Below are 19780 nucleotides of genomic sequence, written 5' to 3'. Positions count from 1 at the left end.
CTGCCGAGATCCAGCAAGCAGCAGATCATGCCCCCTCTTTGTGGCCCCTCTACGGCCCCACGCAGGGCACAAACATTTCCAGTGTTGAATGCAATAACCAAAATGGATTGCATATCTGCCGAGAGGTTATGTGCACAAGTCCAGCCATTAGACAACCACTGGGCGAGTGCCTGTACTATCCCACTCATGTATTGAGCATCGCCCCGTGGATCATCAGTGAGCCAGGCTGGGAGTCCTGTGCACACCACTGCTCCCCTGTGCTCCAGCACAAGCTTCTATAAAGTCTGGCTAGGGTGGGTGTTTGCCCTTTCCTGCTCCCAAATCCAGCAGCAGAGTCTGAAGCTGAGCCGGAGACACTAAGAGTAGAAGCTGAGGGGTTGGGGATTTAGCTCAGTGGTAGAGTGCTTGCCTAGCAAGCGCAAGGCCCTGGGTTCGGTCCCCAGCTCCGAAAAAAAAGAAAAAAAAAAAGAGTAGAAGCTGGAGGAGCCAGGTGGGCCACACTTGGTCTTTTATGTTTACTTCCCAAAGTTAGCAAAAGCTTTCCCAATTTATTTGATTTGACAAAGGAAATACATTCATTAAGAGAGCTTGCCTGCATGTGTGTGTGTGCACTGTGAATGTGCCTTGTGTCTGTAGAGGCCAGAAGAGGGTGCTGGATCCCCTGGAGCTGAAGTTAGAGGGTTACGAGCTGCCATTTGGATTCTGGAAACTGAATGTGGGCCAGGGCTCTTCACCACTGAGACATCTCTCTAACCCCTATTGATCCTTCCACTTACTGGTAACAACAGCCCCCAGAAAGCAAACCCCATGCTAAGGGCCTGTGCCGTGTCCTTTGGGTCTGTATGGGTGGAGGACTCTGTCCTTGCTCCATTGTCCCAAACTTTGTGGACATGCCTCTCTCACTCAGAGGAGAAGCTGGTCCGTGTTCGTCTAGTCTGTGAAGCTACAACCATTTTGAAGTTAAAGAGTACAAGGTTGACTCAAGGTTAATGAGGACCCATGGCTCCAGCTCGTGGCTGTCAGCCTGCCTGCTTGTTAAGTCACCTGGGTGCATTTAAAGTGCAATAGCCAGTTAAATATCAGTTTCTGGCCTGGAGCTGGAGGGCTGCATAGCCGGAACGAGAGCATCAATAGCTTCCCGAAAACCAGAGGCCTGCGTGGAAATCACGACACAGTGCATAATTTTCTCATGAGTCAAGCCCTACACCCCACCCCCCCTCCAAAAACCATAAATCCAAAACGCTTTGATATCCAAACCTTCCGGAAGAGAAACATAAAGATGAGTGGAAAATTCCACTCCTGACCTCAGGGCCTGGGTTGTAGCTGAAACCTGGGTGCAGAGACAGTGGTGTCTCAAACCACCAGCAGACTGCATATGTATGACACACAAAGGAATTCATCTTCAGACCTGAGTTCCCTTTGCAAGACGTTTCATTATGTATGTGCATGTATTCTCAAAACGCAAACAGTCTGATGTCCCTGGGGATGAGGGATTCTTACCTTGTGATAATGTCATGTCAGGTTTGAGTACGGACCCTTGTTGACTCCCACACAGGTGGTGAATGAGGGGCCTTCAGCTGGCTCAGTGGTTAAGAGCATGCTCTTCCAGAAGACGGTTCTGTCCCTGCCCCTCACAACCACCTGGTAACTCCAGCTCCAGGGGCTCTGATGCCCTCTTCTGGCGTCTGTGGGCACCTGCACTCTTGTGACGTGCACTCACACAGGCACGCGTGGTAAGGCTAAGTCTAAAAAGAGGATATTGGATACATATGGATTCACATGAACAAGTGAGTGCTAAAAGTTACTTTGAAGCCAGTGCCTAACTGAGGTGGACAGGGAGTGCTGGGTCCTTTGACCATAGACCTCAGGTGCCTTGCTGGATCCCTGCATGGCCAAGAAGATGTTGGTAGAAATAATGAATGTGTTCAACTAGTGAATACAGGAAGGCTCATTTGCCCTGAGATAGACAGATTAGTTAATTAACAGATTAATTAATCAGTAGATTAAATAAATAATTAACTAATTTTGAGACACAATCTCACTATGTAGGCCAGGCTACCCGGAAGTTACAGAGATCTGTCTGTCTCTACTTCCCAAATGCTGGGATTAAAAGTGTGCTCTGCCACGCCTGGCCTGCCCTGAGATTTTAATTGAGTACTGCATAGGGTGAACTCTGGAATTTTCATGTAACAAACTTTTCTGGCTGTTTGAGGGGACTCATTGCTGGGGCTGTGCCTGCAGGTGGGCTGGACAAGAGTGAGGCCCCGGAAGAAACAGTGCCAGGTCCGTTGGGAAGATCCTACTGAAGAACCTCATGGGGAGGAGTGTGATCAGGTGACCTGGGATTTCCGAGGACCCTGTGGGGCTCCTGGGCTCTGGGAAGAGTGACCACACTAGCTTCTATCCTTTGGTGTCCTAGGTCAGGGCTGCATCCCTTAACAATTGTGAAACAGTCAGATATCTGGGGTTTGTTATGATATACCTGAATCAGCAGGCATTTCTTTCCTTTTTAATTAAGTGTGTGTGTGTGTGTGTGTGTGTGTGTGTGTGTGTGTCCAGGTATATGTGTGTATAGATGTGATAGTTGACTTAAATTATCAACTTGATATAACCTAAAGACATCTAGGAAGAGAGTCTCTAACTCTGGCCCAGGTCCAAGGCCAGCGAGCTGCTGCAGGTACCCCAGACACCGGATGGTGAGGGCTGGTGGCCTTGGTGTGTACAGAGGTGATAAAGGGTGGAGCTGGGTGTGCCTTGTCGATCCTGCTTCCTCCATAGGGCAGCTGCAGCCTAGTGCTGTTTCGAAGCGGCCAAATGGGCCAGGATTGGGCCTGGGGTAGCTGTAGCCTGAGGCTCTGTAGGTTGACACTGGGGTATGTCCACATGGAGGCAACCGTGTTTGGAATTTTTCTGAAACGTATGGGCAACTGAGGGACTGGAGAGTGAGGAGGGAGCCTGGATCCCCTTATCTCCACAGGTACAGTCTTGGTCCATGTGCAGTGCTTGAATGAGAGAGCGCTAGTCCTCCGGAGCCTTGTGGAGGATGCAGAGCAGTGGCCATGTTAGATATGAGGGCTCCCGAGGAGCACCCTGACTCAGGAAGAGTGGCTGGGTGATTGCGTTGATACCCACTATGTTCCTAAGACTACGGTGTGTCAATCAGTTGTGAGGGCAGGAGACCTAGCTTTGCACATGATGGCCCAGCATACAAGATAGGCAGAAGGTGCCCCTGCTAGCCCGAGACTCCCTTCTCGACCTGTGCAGACAGGCAGCGCACCATTGGAGTGTGGGAATGTGCTTTCATTCGTAGGCAGACATGGATTAGCTGTGGGCAGTTGGTTTAGATTCCCACGCACTAGCATCCCCCACAGCCACGGTGTGAGTAACTGACAGTGAGCTTACCTTGTGTTATGACGAGCCTTGTTAGGTATCTGTTGTCATACCTCCTCCCTTTCTCTCCTTACCTCCCTACTTTTTTCCCGTTTAAGCCACTCAAACAGGTACATACTCAGTTACCCCAGCCATTCATATACTCATCCATCTACACGACAATCCTCCCATCCATCTCTCCTCACAGCATCCGTCTGTCCATCTGTACATTCATACATACATACATACATACATACATACATACATCTGTCCATCCATACATCCACCCATGTTCATCCATTCACTTATCCACCTGTCTGTCCATCCATCCATCTGTCCATCCAGTCACCCATCCTCACATCCATCCATCTGTCCATACATACATACATACATACATACATACATACATACATACTACATACATACATCTGTCCATCCATACATCCACCCATGTTCATCCATTCACTTATCCACCTGTCTGTCCATCCATCCATCTGTCCATCCAGTCACCCATCCTCACATCCATCCATCTGTCCATACATACATACATACATACATACATACATCCACCCATGTTCATCCATTCACCTGTCCACCTGTCTGTCCATCCATTCATCTGTAAATCCACTCACCCACTCACTTGATCATCTTCTCATCCATATTTCCCTCTCACCCGTGCACACACTCACTCAGGCAGCTGTCCGTCTCCCATCCAGCCATCCCTCCATCCACCTGCTGACCTACATATCCCTCCATCTGTCATCCATCCATCCATCCTCCCCTTTCCTTCCTCCTCTCCTTCCATAGGGAGGGAAACCCCTTTATTGGTATTCTAGATTCTCTGCTTCGTGGCTCTGTGAATTCACAGACAAAAGACAGATCCGCAAAAGAAAAGCAGGTTACTAACACAGGCAGCCCACACTTCCCTCCCCATCCTGGGCTAAGCCTCTGGGAAGAGTGACTCAAAGGCTTGTTCAGAGCTCTGGCCTGGGGTAGCATCTCTGCAGGAGAACAATGAAGATGAGAGAAGACTTGCTCTCAGGTGACAGTCTGCGGGATGGGTGGCACAGGGAGGGGAGTGCTGGACAGAGGCCACTCGTACAGCCTGTCCTGTGGGTTCCCCTGGGCTGTCTGTCCTCTAGAGGATGAGAATCAAAGTTGTTTCTAGAAGTAGACCTTTGTCCTCTCTGGGAGCCAGAAGGGAGCAACTTTGTAAAGTGAGGCTCTACTCTTAGGCCGCCTGGGGGATAAGAGTGTCCTTGACTCTGCTTCTGCTTAGCTGCTCCCAGGATAAAATCTTCTTTATGCCAAAGTAACCTGAAATATGTGTGTGTGCATGTGTGTGCATGTGCATATGGGTGTGCGTGTGTGTGTGCATGGATGTGTGTGTGTGCATGTGTGTGTATGCACGTACGTGTGAGTGTGCGTGTGCATACACATGTGTGTGTGTGTGTGTGTGACATTTCTTCTGTCCCTCTCTCCTCTCTTTCTTGCTGCCTTCTTCTATTAGATATTTCCCACCTGGGAGAGTAAACTACTTTGAGCACAGACACTGTGCTTCCCGCTTTACCAGAGCTTGACACTTGTCCTCTTAGGCCAGCCTTTCCAGCAAGCACAGAGCCCTGTGGACCTCAGCATTCATCACTCTACCCTCCTGAGAGGCACCTCCTTCCCACTGATGCCTCCCTGTCGGGATGCCCCTCAAATCTGTGCATCTGGTGGAAAGGACTGTCCCGTGTCTTTCCAACCACAGCGCTATGAGAATCTTTCTCGAGTTTCTTCCTCTGCTTGGAGTCATGCTCGGGGTCATCCATACAAAGCTCGGGTTTATATTTGTTCATAGCCTATGGACAGAGGGGACCATAGCTTGGCCGGATACTGCCTGCGTGACATAGGCCTAGGACATCCAAGCCCACATGGTCTTCACCTTCTGGACAGAATTTCGGTACAGGTGAAACTGCTGTTAAGGTGTGGCACATTCCCTGCTAGGTCCTCAGAAACCCTGAGGGTGAGGGTGAGGGTGGGGGCAGGGGCAGGAGGAGGGGCAGAGGCAGGGGAGTCACCTCTGCAGTCACCAAACACTAGATGACTTTTCCTGGGTTCTGTTGGTATTTTGCTCTTATTCCCCTCTCTGGTAGCCCAGGCTGGCCTCAAACTCATTGTTTTGAGGTTGACTGAACTTATAACCCTTTTGTCTCCACCTCCTAAATGCTACCATTACAGGTGTGTGCTACCACAACCGGCCACGTCTGTCTTCCTGGTGCTCACCGAAGGCCCTGCTCCGAGGTAGCCACCTCCAACCTGACCGGAGCTTTTGCACCGAAGCTGTCCCTCCATTGGCTCTAAGAAAGTGGCTTCCCCGGCTTCTGCCTCTGGGGACCCTTGCCTCTCCTGGCTTCAGCTTGCTTAAGACTTGGGTCTCTGTTCTGCTCTTAGACCTGGAGATGATCGTTCTGAGGCTCTCCTCATCTTTCTGTACTATTTTTACTCTGTGCCGCTAGCCACTCTGTGTTTGAAGTAGGGGGTTATTACAGCGTAGCTTGCCGCCTTCTGACCCCGTGCCTGCGTTCCTTCCTCTCCTGCTGCCACTCTGGCCTCAAAGAAAAACCAAAGGTAGCTGTTCCCCCTTTGTGGGCAGTTTCAAACTGCCACTGCGGACATCCAGTAAATTCCCACAGTGTGGCCATTGCAGCTGGGACTCCTTCAGGCCTGCTTCGCCACAGTGTAAGGGATATTCCTGGTCCTGGCCCTACCTGCTGCTTCTCTCCAAGATCAAGGAAGCAGGGGAGGAGGTGCCCAGTTCTTTCCACCTTTAGGGATCTGACATGCAAACACATGGATGCCGTGGATTGGCAGTCACATTGGCAGACTCGGAGCAAGTCTCCATGCGCCCCTGGGTTCTCTGTGACATTCATATTTATTTATTGTCCTTTCTCTTTCCTTCACAGAGATCCAGGCACCATGCCACGCAGCCCCACATCCAGTGAGGACGAGATGGCCCAGAGTTTCTCTGACTATTCTGTGGGCTCAGAGTCAGACAGCTCCAAAGAAGAGACCATCTATGACACGATCAGAGCCACCACAGAGAAGCCAGGCGGGGTGAAGATGGAGGACCTCCAGGGTAATACCCTGGTGATTCGAGTGGTCATCCAGGATCTGCAGCAGACGGTGAGCTAGCTCCTGTGTACAGCAGCATGTGCTCCCACATCGATCGAGTGTCTGTGTCTAGCAGCACTGACTGTGGCTGTGGGTGGCTCTGGTCCACCCTGGATCTACAGGCTGGTGTTCTAGACTCAGTACTTCTGTGTAGCTCTCTAACACTTCTTGCCCCTAGCATTCCCTCCTTCCTTCCTATTGCAGCCTACAAAATTCATTGAACGCTCTCCATTCATTCCGCATTGCTATAATGAAACCTTGTGGCAGGGAAATGTATAAAGAAAAGAGGTTTATTCAAGCTCATTGGTTCTACAAAGCCAAGGTCACAGGCTATTTATCCTTGGTGGTGGCCTTCTTAGCAGAGTTCCAAGGTGAGCCAGGATGTCACAGGCAAAAATTGGAGGGTTGAGGGCATGCCTCTGTCTCATATTTCTCCCTATTTTCCTGTAGCTACCTGGATTTGAGAGTTGTGTCTCCCCATTTGATTTCACCTAATTCTAATTGCTCCCCAAAGCTCCACCTTCAAACACCATTGTTGGATTTATTTTCCACCCACTTCATACGTCATGATAGAAATTAGATTTGAAGCCTAGAACCCTAGAGAGATACCCAACCCATGTCCAGGCCATAGTAAGCACCTTCTGCTAGGTTAGGCCTCCAAGCCTTAGGACTCAGAGCAAAGGACCCACAGGAGCCTTTCCTGGTCCTATAGATGAGGTTCAATGGTGAGCACATCAACCGGCAGGTCTGTGATACCTTAGCAGGGAAGACAGCCCACTGTCCCTGCCTCCTCTCCCCTGCTCACAGCTCAAGTAGGCAGCCTGGTTTCCCCACTCCTGGAGGAAGGGATTCTGGTTTGACTGTACCTTGGTTCCCCCACGTGGCTCTGGTTGTTCCTGAACCCTGGGTCCAGCATCATTTCCTGAGATGTCCCCAAAGTCCCCAGGTCACTGCTTGCCCATGCTGATCGCCCTGCTCTGTCCCGGTGGACAGGCTCCTCCCCCTAGATATTGGCTTTAGGTGTTTGGATTGGGGAGCAGAGGCAATCTGAATGTGATAGATGGCCATGGTTACTGTGTTCAGATGTCACTTCCCAGGAGGTTCCTGGGCTGTTCTGTCATTTGTCTTGACTTTTCTCCTTCCTTGTTCTCTAACTCCTTGGGGCTTTTCTGATGAAACTGGGAGCTCAAAGCAGAGATAAGCCTGACCTCTTCAGTCCCCACGAGGGGCAGGTTGTGAATTGTTGGTGCATTGCTGGCCGGGGTATCAGGCTCTGGCTTCTCTGGGGCATTGCACAGGGTCATGGCAGGGCCTTTTGAGAATCTGCTCCACCTCTGATGCCTGTGACAAGAGACAGTGACAGATAATGACAGGCCAGGAGAAGTGGTGAGGGATGTGCTGTGAGACGACAGGATGAAGGAGGTGGAGTAGAGTAGTGGGGTGACAGGGTGGGAGGTGAGGTGGTGATCAGGTGGTGGGATGAGGGAGGCGAGGGATTGGGTGGTGAGGTAATCGAGTGAGTCAGATGGAGATGGGGTGTTGGGGGATGGGATAGAGGGGTGGCAGAGAGATGAGGTGAGGGGTAGAAGTAGTAGGTGATGGGGTGATGGGAGGTGGCAGGGATGGGAAGGTTGGGGAGATGACAGGATGAGGCAGGTGAGGTGGGATAGCATCTCTCTAAGCTCCCATTACCCAGCTCTTGATGGCAAGCTCTGGAGAGGGCTGCGTGGGTGCAGATCAGACACACATGTGTGCATGTGCACACACGCATACTCGTGCACACACTATTCATTAATGAACATCACTGACATTATTCATTTGAGTTTAAAAGGAGGAAAAGGTGGTGAGGAAACAATGAGCATTCTTTTTTTTTTTTTTTTTTTTTTGATGTTGCTCCAAGAAACATGGTGTCCAAGGACATCTAGAGGGAAGTGTTATTAATCCTAGGAAGAGGCCTAGATTTTCTCGTTCCTGTTAGGCCCTCCCCCTCTGGGCTGTGCTTTTCCCAGGTCACTTCTGGATGAATGAATGAGATTGCTAAAGTGAACTGCCTCCTTTCCAACTCCCAGGTTCTTGGAACAGGTTCTCATGCACACCAGACACTTGGGATTCAGGCTCCTTCGCTTGGTAGCCAGGCCTTTCCCAGGGTCCCCCACATCCCTCCTGCGTCTCTGTCCTGATGGTGAGAGACGGAAAGGGTGAACTGGGGGAGGACCTCACTTCCCTGCCTTCCCCAGCCTCCTTAAGGAGGTCACTTAATTGCAGACTGGGCCTTGGAAGTTCTGGTGAGCAGCAACTAGCTATTTGTACGTCCCTCTCTCCACCCCCAGCCCATACCCCATCTTCCCTCTTCCTTTGGTAAGGGCTCTATGCAGACTTTGCTTGTCTTGCTTAATGCTCATCCCAGCCTGCACCCAGCACCCTAGAGTCACCCTGCCTCTGTTCCCACCAGGACACTATATGAAAGGGCAGAGACCTTTGCAGTAGCCTTTTCTTTGCCAGGTTCCTGTTTTATTTGCCCCTGCACTGGACAGAGCTCATGGCTGAAGGCTGAGCCTCCTAGAGAATGTGAGCTGCTGATCTTCACCGTGTGTGATCTGTCTGCCCTGTAAGGATACCATAGTTCCTGTTGAGGCTGAGGTGTGGGTGCTGAGCACAGGGCCAGTGGCACTGGAAGCCACACCCATGGGCCGTTGCATCTTCCTAAGGAGCAGCTCAACCTTTCTGCATTTTAGTACCTTGCTGGAAACCTATTTTTAATTAACTAATAATTAATTGACTAATCAACTCTACTTGCTTGCAGCATGGTGTGTGTGTGTGTGTGTGTGTGTGTGTGTGTGTGTGTGTGTGTGTGTGTATACAAGTCAGATCCCCTCCCCTCCTTTGTTCATCTCTATAAATGAAAGTATCTAGGAATTATAAAGTTGGGTTGTTCTTGTGCTGGGATCCCACAAACCCTGAGAGGGGTGAATGCATGCTAAAAGGTTCCTTTATTGCCTTTGGTTCAGATATGCATTTTCCTCTCTATCATAGTTTGGAGCCAAAATTGTTCCTCCTGATTCAGCTACTAGACTCTAACTGTTTTTGTTTTTGTTGTTGTTGTTGTTGTTGTTAAATATTTGGAAATAGGGTCTAGGGTCTCACGTAGCCCAGGCTGGCCTTGACAAATTCACTAAATAGGTGAGAATGATCTTGAACTCCTGATCTTCCTTCCTTCAAATCCTACATGCTGGGATTATAGGCATTCACTACCATACCTGGTCTTTTTGTTTGTTTGTTTTGTTTTTTAAGATTTATTTATTTATTTTATGTGAGTGCACTGTCACTCTCTTCAGACAAACCAGAAAAGGGCATCAGATCCCATCAGAGATGGTTGTGATTTGCCACGTGGTTGCTGGGAATTGAACTCAGGACCTCTGGAAGAGCAGTCAGTGCTCTTAACTGCTGAGCTATTTCTCCAACATACTTTTTGTTTTTGTTTGTTTGTTTGTTTGTTTGTTTGTTGAGACAAGATTTTTCTGTGTCACCCTGGCTGACCTGAAACTTGATCTGTAAACCAGGCCGGCCTTGAACTCAGATCTACCTGCTTCTGCCTCCCGAATGCTGGGATTAAAGATGTGCACTACCACAATCCTGCATGTTTTATGTGGTGCTGTGAGCAGAAGCCAGGGATGTGTTGGTCCATAGCTCCTAGAAAGTGTTTACTTTTTTATGTATTTATTTTTATTATGAAGTGTGTGTGTGTGTGTGTGTGTGAGAGAGAGACAGAGACAGAGAGAGAGAGAGAGAGAGAGAGAGAGAGAGAGAGAGAGAGAGAGAGAGAGAGAGAGAGAGAGAGCCAAGCCAGTGCATGCTCAGAAAGGTGTCTGTGGCAGTCAGAAGAGGGCAACCTTGGAGCCGGACTTGCATGCAGTTGTCAGCTGTCTGACTTGGGAGCTGGGAACTGAATTCAGGGTTTTTACAAGAACAGTACAATCTCTCTAGCCCTAAAAGGGGTTATTGTTGGTCCTTCCTGGAAGCATGGCCTGAGATTTACCTGTTGTTCCTTGCTAGGTAGTTTCCTGGTGTTCTGTGGCATTTCCCGTGTTGCTCTCCTGGCTCCTGGCTCTGTCAGGAGAGTCAGCTAGTGTCACTCAAGGGTGTCTGTTCTATGTCTGATCTCAGTCCCTCTCTATTGAGTTTTTCTGGGTCTTCCTATCAAGCATTTGCTGGAGCCCTGTGTCCCCAGGATTCTCTGAGCTGGAGTTTAGTCTGTTTTCATAGCTTCGCACTCTGCTTCTGACAAGTATTCTCTGGAGCTGTTGCTTGGGATGTGTTTTGGTGTCTGGTTATTTCCCTCCTGAGTATAATGTTTCTTAAGACAGTCCTTCCTCTGTGGGGCGAGTTTTCACATAGAACAGAGAAGCTCTCTCCCTACCATTCTTTTCTCTGCCTTCATGGTTGCCTAAGTCATCTGTCCCTGCCCAGCCCACTCCAGCTCAGTGACAGCAGCTCTGTCCTTCATGGGGCTAGAGCACAGATGTGAACCCTTTTACCTCTCTTGAGAAGTTAGATGTATCATCAGTCTGCTTGTCAGTCTGTCTGTCTGTTGGCGTGTCAGTCTTTCTAGAGGGCTGGGCAGGTATCTTTTTTCCCCCTCCAAACGTTATTTAAAATGTTTTTCCTTGGGAAGCCCCCTGAACCAGACTAAGTTTCTTCATCACTGATGGACTCCCCCTACCCCCATCACTCAGTGAAGAGCCCAGCCTAAAAGGGTCTCCTAACAGCTGGCTCCATAACCTAATCTCCCACCCAAGGAGGGGAAGAGAGCCTCAGTAAGAGGCCTCTGAATCTCACAGGTCATTGGTTCTGACCGCATGTAGTGCCTGAGTTCTCCTCAGGTATCTTCTAGGCTGGCTTCTGTATTTTAGAACATTTAGTCTGACTTAGTTGATTCCCAGAGACTGTCTCCCTCAGTGTTGGCCTCCAACGTAGAGAGCCCTTGACCCACCATCCACATGAGTCCTTCTTCTGTTACAGTGTTTTAGCTGGTTCGTCTTTATTTCCCAGAACTGCCTATTGATATAGGTGTGTATGCTAGGGACTGTAAGAGCACTCTAGAGTGGCAGACCTAGAATCTAAACATCAAAGCTGGGAGGGCAGAGGGGGTGGTGAGGGTTAGGCTGCCGAGAGCAGGTACAAACCATAGTACACCTCTTCGTTGCTGGGGTCTTTTCCTAGGATGGGTGGGGCCCATTGTACCCAGGCAGGATGTAGCCTTGCCTTGAGCGGATCCTGGTAGGACTCATCCCTGCAGGTATGTCCCATGAAGGAGGAATCCCAGGGTGCCATAATTATATCAGAAGGAGTTGGATGGCTTCCGGAATGTTGACCTCAGGCCAGACACCATACTAAGGACTTGAGTGTGTTCTGTGGAGGGAGTCCTTATAACAACCTTGAGCTGGGTAGCATGTCTGAGCATCTTCGTTGAAGATTAACACATCTATGGAGAGGACCAGAATCTTAGATGTTCAAAGAGAACCTTGGTGGTGCACAGCTGGGAGGAGACAAAAACCATACAGCCTGGTCACCAGGGAGGTTCAGGATGCGCTCAAGTTTTTAGTAGGCTCTTTGATTACACATGAGGTGGGTTTTCTTGTGACAGTTTTGTACACACATGCAATTAAACTTTGTTTTCATTCATCTTCTTTCCCACCATCCTTCCCTGCCCCCTCTATCTCTTACCACTTGTCGTTTGATGCCCCATCTGTGTCCCCTACCCCCTCTACCTTTCCCCATTGTCCTTCCATGTCCCCTTCCCTCCCCCTCTACCTTTCCCCATTGTCCTTCCATGCCCCCTTCCTCCCTCTACCTTTCCCCTGTCCCTCTCTCCCTCTCCCTCTCTCCCTTCTCCTCCCCTGCCCATTTCCCCTCCCCCTCTACCTCCCCTCACTGTACTTCCCTGTCTGTCGGCATCTTTGTTGGTCTGCTTCCTCCTTCCACATAGCCTGTCTTCTCCCCGCTCACAGTACCCTTCCTACTTCTTCCCACCTCACCACACATTTAAATCCAGGTTGTTCATATGAGAGCAAACATGAAATATTTATCTTTTTGAGTCTGGCTTGTTTTTGCTTAATAAAACAGTCTTCAGGTTCATTCATTTTCCTGCAAATGTCACGACTTCATTCCTTACGGCTGTTTAAGATTCCGTTGCATGCATACACTATATTTTCTTTATTCATGCCTCTGACATCTATGTGAACTGCTGTGAGTAGTGTAGCAGCAAACATCCCAGTTCGTTTGAAGGAACATGGAGGATCAGAAGGGAGCTGGTAAGAGACAGAGCAGATGGTCTAAGGTCTGAAAACCTGCTGAACAAAAGGCCCGTGGTGTGCCCACTGACTGCCAGGGACCCAGGCCTAGTTTACATATGCAGCTGGGTATTCAGTGTAGGAAGGTGAACAGCTTGTGCGGCAAACACTCCTGGGACCACTGTCTGGCCTTGCTGTTATCGCTTTGTGTGTGCTCCTGCCCTGGGAGGTCCATTGAGTTATCCCTGCTGCCACAGTGTCCCTCAGCAGCCAGGATGGGTTAGGTGACTAAGGAGGGTTCACAGGACTCTCTGAGTATAAGCCTAGTGTGGCGTCGCTTGAGCAGCCAGAGCCCCGACATCTGGCAAGGCCAAGCTCCATGTTCCCTGCCTGCGTTGGCCGGTTCCTGGCTGGTCACCTTCGCTGAGGTACAGGCCCATTTCTCCCACAGGTCTTGCAACTGCTTGTTTGCACTAGTTACTGGGCATGCTGGGAAAGGCTGCCCTGGTCACCTAGTACTAAAGACCCGAAGGGCAATAGCACTTTGTAACCGGAAGGGCCCCCTCAGGAGCCTAATCTGTTCTGGAACTTTCTAAAGACCATTTCACTTCATTTTGTTCAAGACAAACAAAGCCTCTGGAGGCAGAGACAGGCAATCCCACGGGTATGGGTTGTCAGCAACAGAGCGGACATTGTTCCTGCGTGCCGTCCCTTGCGGGCTAAATCCTCCGTCTAGCTGGGGACATGACACAGTTCCTGGAATTCTGCCCGGAGGAGCTGAGTGGAGCTGCCAGCCAGCTTGCCCCAGGGGCCTCCAGTGCCTACACACTGGGTGATGGAGCCCGCAGAAGCTGTGGGGCTGTCCTTCACTGTCCCATGAGGCACAACCCTGCTGTCTTCTGTTGCCTGCTATTTCTGAGCTCACAACTCCAGTGAGCCTGGGCCAGGAAAGCCTTGGACAGTACTGACAGGGCACCCTTGGAGCCCTGACTGAGCAGGGACTGGGTGGTGGGTTTAAAGGACAGGGAGGAGTTGACAAAGGGTGCCAGGAACCTATTGAAACATATTTCTACATCCTTCAGAATGTGGTATACAACTGGTACTGGCCTTTCAACGTGGCCTTTTAAAAAGTGGCATGTGCCCAAATCAGTACCAAGCGAAGTGGGAAGTGGGCTCTTCTGTTATATTTTTGGAGATCAGTGAATGAGGGACTGGGTACAGTGCTGGCTGTGGCCGAGCTGCAGGGCAGCAATGCTTGAACCCACATTTATCCCTGGGAGGTGGCAGAAGAACAGTGTGGAGTGGGGGGAGGGGCTCTTGAGGGTTCCCAGCAGCAGCCCCTCAACCTCCAGGCAGGCTTGGCACCAAGAGCTCAGCCAAAGCTATCAGTCTAAGCCACTCTCTTCCACTCCACCACCCTGGCTCATCTCCTGGCAGCCGCTGCAGGGAAACGAGGCTGGCCCCTTTTTCCTTAATTAGTACTTCCATTTATGACATAGATGTATCTTCCTATGGGTTATTTCATTTAGCAAAAAGCTTTTCATCTACCACCCTGACCCCCTTAAAGACAATTTATTGCAGTTCATCCTTCCTCTCTCTGTGTTTGACTCCTTCTCTCTCCCTCCCTCGCTCGCTCATGTACCTCCCCGAAGCCACTGCTCCAGATTTGGCACTCCTAGAAGTCCTTTCCTCCCCATCTCAGCATCCCTGCCTCCTCCCAGCCCCATCAGCAACCATCTATCACCCGCTTCTGAATGGTCTACCTTAATTTGCCTGACTCAGAAACATCCTTGACCATTATACTTGTCATTGAGGCCGAACTGCAGCTCCAGGCACAGTGCGGTCATCTCCCTCTTGTGCTTTTGGTCACAGGCAGGTGACTGTCCAGCTGGCCTTACATGTATGAAATCTCCTGTGCTTTTGAGTACCAGGGGAACGGAGCTTGCTGTGAAGACACTTGAACCCGTACCCCTGTCCGGTAGCTGCGACCATAGCGACCATCCATGGTGAGAGAGTGCAGGATGCAGGAAGGCTGGCACACAACTGAACACCTTGACCAGCTGTGTGAACACTGTTCTTGGCCCCCATGAGAGGAGAGAATGTGATACTTCATCCACGGCTCATGGTGTCTGTGTTTTTGGAAAACAGGTATGGCTGCTGAAAGGTGTTAGGCATGATGGCACCTTCATTCCATGTCAGGAAGGTTTGTTCTGGATTCCTTAATATGTGCTGCCTAGGGGATGCTGACGCCATATGGTTCACCTGCCATCTTGTCCCCAACAGCATCGTAGCACTAGTCGCTAAATTTTGGACTAATGATTAAGTAAGTGTCTTAGCCAAGTCACTACCAGGCCTCCACCAGAGGGGCTAGGTCTGCAGTGCCTTGCTCCTTAGCCAAAGCTCCTAGTCCTACCATCTACCGTGGATCTAAGCTTGCAGCATAGCTCGCACCTTGTAGCTCTCTGTTCACCATTCCCTGTCTCTGATTTCTGTCAGAGGCTCTGTGTGCAGAATTCCTTTCTCTGGAACCTTGGTTCTCCCCTGTGCAAGTCAGTATCTTCCCTCCCCAGCTCAAGCACAGCTGACTTCTTACACCACCCATCTGGCAGGTATCCCTACTGCATTCTCTGCCTGTAACCCCCAGCCCACCATCACCACATCCCCAACATAACAGTGTCTATCAAGTGTGAGCTCACTCCTCCTGGGCACTTTGTGGCAAGCCCGGAGGCCTCTGGCTGAGTCTGGGTGAAGCCTGGGACATAGCTCTTCCCTTCCTCCTCCTCGTACCCACACACTTAGCCCAGCTCTGAGCATTTTCCTCAGCCAAGTTTACCTTTAAAAAGGATTGCCCCCTCCCCAAAGAGTCAAAAGAGCTTTATTGATTTATAGTTTTTTATAGATCCCAGAGTCTGTTTAAAGGATTCGGGTCAACAGTTTCTAGTGAATTTAGCAACCTGTGTGCCCATTTGCTTCATCCAGGTTTGGCACACTCTAGCACCCCAGAAAGATTCCTCATGTCTGCTGCCAGTCTGACAAGTGTGTCTACCTTCTATGCTTGTTTTTCTTGTTCTGGACTTTCCTATGTAGATCTGTGTCTCCCTTCTTTGCCTGTGTGTTTTGCTAATGCAGCCACATCTAAGACAGCCTGGCTGGAGGGAGTGGGCTCACTTAAACTTTCTCTGTCAGTCAAGGAGGGACATTTGAGCTGAACCCTGGGTGATATGTTTTCTTGGGAAGATGTGGGTATCCAGAACTTGCTAGGCACAACCAGCTATGACTTGTGTATTGAAGCCACAGAGGTGGCCATGTGCCATGATGCAGACTGTATAGCTGAGGAGACACGGCCAGGACATGGTGGTTTTGGTGGCCAAGTGAGTTCTGTTCAGAGCATGTGATTTCACTGAATTTGTGCTCATGGCCTTGGCTGCTGTGGCAGGAGGAAGGCTGGAAGAAGAGGCCGATGGGAGATCCTGGGGAGAAGGAGAAACGGCAGGGAGGGGAGCCAGGTACAGGGCTGGCAGGGGAAGGAGGGACTGCAGAGGTTCTAGGTGACAGGGTCAAGGACAGGAAGGATAAGACCAGAGCTCCAGACTACAGAGAGTCCTGGGTGGAGGGGAGGAGTTTACAGAGCCCTTAACAGTGACCTGCCAATCAGTTTGAAGTAGAGTGCCCACATGTCATGGATGTTTCTGAGAATAGGACCACAGCCCTATTTTCTTTCTTTTTCTCTCATTTGTGTGTGTGTGTGTGTGTGTGTGTGTGTGTGCGCGCGCGCGCTTGCGCTTGTGTGTGTGTATGTGTGTGTGATATATATGTGTGTATATGCATGCTTGCATGTGTCTGTGTGAATTGGTGTGTTTGTGTGTGTGTGGTGGCCAGAGGTTAATGTAGAGACTCATCCGTGATTGTATCTCTCGCACCTTGTTCTTTGAGGCAGGGTCTCTCAATCAAATCCAGATCTCACCTATGATATGTCTAGGTCTGCTAGCAGCTTGCTCTGGATCTTCCTTCTGAGGATGAATTATAGGGTTCTGGGGACCTGAACGCTTGTACTCAGGCTAGCATTAGCAAGAGCTTTAGCTGCTCATTTCCTCAGCCTCCATTTTCTTTCTTTAAAAAAAAAAAAGAAAGAAACAAAAACAACCTGTCACAATTCACAGAAGTGCATCGTTCACTCATGGACAGTGTGTGCTTCAGTGAACCTTAGGGTATTCACAGGTGGGAGGCATGGCCCCCTCAGTCACAGAGTTTTCTTATCCCTGGAGGAATCCATGCTCCACTGTCCTCTCATGCATCACTGGCTCTTCCTGCACTGCACGTGCATGGTGAGTGGAGTCTCAGGGATCTATGGGCTGAGGGGTGGACACCTGCCCTTTAGAGTCCTCTCTCTCCTATTGGGGACATATCTGTCACCTCACATCTGTACATACGCCAACACTCAAAACTCCACTGGGGCCCTGGTTTGTTTCTTGTTTTTATTTTTTTTTCAGATAAGCTCTTTCTATGTAGATCAGATTGGAGGTTCCAGCAATTCCCCTGCCTCAGCCTTGTCAGTGCTGGGATTGGAGGAGAAAGCCACCATACTGACTGACTTCTTAAACATTACAAATGTAGTCTCCCTGTTCAACTCAGAAGTGCAGAAAGGTTCTTCTGAACCAAGGGCTATACTTCCCTTTGCCCATCTCTCTCAGAATGGACTTCCCTTGTATAGTTTAACATAAGTTTTTATTTGTATGTGTGTATTCGGGCCATGGCATATGTGTAGAGGTCAGAGAAGAACTTGTGGGAGTTAGTTTTCTCCTACTATGCAGGTTACAGGGATTGAACTCGGGTCATCAGGCTTGGTGACTCAGCCCTACTCACTGGTCCAGAATGCACTCTCTTTTCTACTTTCGCAGCGCTCACCCAAAGGAGGTTTATTCAGGACTAAAGGCCTGACCAGAGATCACTGGCATGTGAGTTTGATTAGGCACATTTTTTGCTCTGAAAGAAAAGCCACCCAACAGGACTGACAAGATGCTTCATCTCCATAGCTAACCTGACTGGCTTTGGAATCACTTGGGAGACTCACCTCTCGGTGGCTGTGAGGGCATTTCCAGAGAGGCTTAACTGAGGTGGGAAAACCCCTCTGTATTCAGGCAGCCCTGTTCCATAGCCTGGAGACTGAATAACAGGAAGAGAGTGAGCTCTCTTTCACTTCCCTCTGTCTCCGCTTCCTGACTGCGGATGCAACTCCTGCTGCCATGCCTTCCCGCCACAGTGGACTGTGCTGGACTGTGCCTTCACACTGCAAGCCAGAAAAACTCTCCCTTCCTCGAGTTGCTTTTATCTCATCAATGAAGAAAGCCACAAATGCAACTGGATAGTAGATGACATTGATAATGGTCCTCATTCAGAGGCTTGGAGTTCAAGGAACCAGTGGCCATAACTGATACCCATCCATCTAGCCAGGCCCCAGGAGGCTGAGTACACCTGAGGGCCTCGGAAGCATTTTATTCCTCATTTAGAGAAAATGTCAAGAATAATAAATATCATATGGGCTCCAGGGTGTCTATTACACAGATCTATGACCACAGAAAACCTTCAACATTTTAGCGATAAGATTAAGCCTCACTGGTACAGTCAGCCTTTGTTGTCCTCACTTTTAGTCCCTTCCCCCACAGGGACAAAGCAAACACTGTCATGAATTCAGAGTCTCCCCCCCCCCATAGCAGTTTTGATATACATCCCAGGTTAGCCATAAACTCACGGTCCTTCTGCCTCAGTCCCCAAAGTGCTGAGATCACAGGACTATGTCACCATGTTCTTCCCCTTACGATCCGTTACCTACACACCTATCCATCCACCAACCCAATCAGCCGGCCTGACCATCCATTCTTCTACCCACTCCCTCATCCCCTCCTTCATGCAAACATTCAAGCATCTGTCTGTCCATCTATGGTTTTGCAATATAGAAATCCGTGCTTAGGATTGTGTGTCTACTCTGAGTGAGCACCCAGTGTGCTCTGTAGTGGATAGCCGGATTGCTGCTGGGAGAGACTGAAGGCAGAGTCTGGTTTTCTTTGTGGTTTCATTAACTCATCATGGAAACTGAAGGAAGCTCCCATCCCCATCTTTTCTGCAATTCTACCATGATGATCTGTTTCCTTGTGCTTCAGCCGAGAAGTTCCACTTCAAAGCTTTTGTCAGGAATTTGGTGCATCGTAAGTTGTTTGAAAGAGAGGAGAGGCCCTGGGGCCCTGCCATGCAGGGAACCAAGGCAAGGCAACCTTCATCCTACTGGTCATTATTCTTCTCTTGTGACTTGATTGCGACAGGTGGAGAAGGGCTTGATATTTATATCGAACACACTAACTAAAACTAACTGAGCTACATCTCTTCTCTGTGTGTTAGCATCCTGTGCTGCCCCTTCCTCTGCTAGATATCAAGATGGAGTTTATATGCAAGGTCGGGTGACCTTAGCTCGAAGGGATCTCTGAGCCCAGACATAATCAGCCAGCATGGTTTGCTTTTCTGCTTAAACCTCATGGTTAATTCCCATTTAATTCCCTTTGAGAAAATAACTTCTGGGAATGGCTTGGAATTACCAAAATTCTACACAGAAACTCAGTAAGTTCCACATTGGGGTGGAATGCTGAGACCCAGAGGTCATGCTAGCCAGCAAAGAGCATGTAGCACCTTTCTGCTGGTTTTCCATGGTAAAACACCAGAAAGGTCACCCCTCCTTCATATTAAATCTGAGGGCAGGATTGTCTCCTAAACATCCTTGTTGTGACTATGTTTGTATGTGAGGGTACAGTCAAGAAACCGCTGAAATGGCTACTCCATTAGGGGGAAGGTTTTAGTATGAATGAGACAGGGAAAATATCCAGAGGCTCTGCATGAATCCAGAGCAGAGAGCAAAGACAGCAAACTGGACTGGCCAGGGCCAGGGAAGCAGGAGAGAATAGTGGAGATAGCATGAG

General features: G+C 49.6%; 1 protein-coding gene across 2 annotated transcripts in view; it reads left to right on the top strand.

The window, feature by feature from the left end:
• Positions 1-6323: 6323 nt before the first annotated feature.
• Shank2 (SH3 and multiple ankyrin repeat domains 2) overlaps positions 6324-19780 on the top strand; it is a 389007-nt gene continuing 375550 nt past the window's right edge. Inside the window, exon 1 of one of the 2 annotated variants that reach the window (XM_032891332.1) lies at positions 6324-6537. In XM_032891332.1, the coding sequence (XP_032747223.1) occupies positions 6331-6537 (207 nt within the window). In that variant the 5' untranslated portion in view covers positions 6324-6330. The remainder of the gene's footprint in view (positions 6538-19780) is intronic. The other variant, XM_032891331.1, reaches the window with a different exon arrangement.

Source organism: Rattus rattus, chromosome 2 (assembly GCF_011064425.1).
Source record: "Rattus rattus isolate New Zealand chromosome 2, Rrattus_CSIRO_v1, whole genome shotgun sequence".
NCBI classification, from domain to species: domain Eukaryota; kingdom Metazoa; phylum Chordata; class Mammalia; order Rodentia; family Muridae; genus Rattus; species Rattus rattus.
The sequence above is the reverse complement of the archived record's forward strand: the minus strand, read 5'-3'. Positions and strand labels throughout refer to the sequence as shown.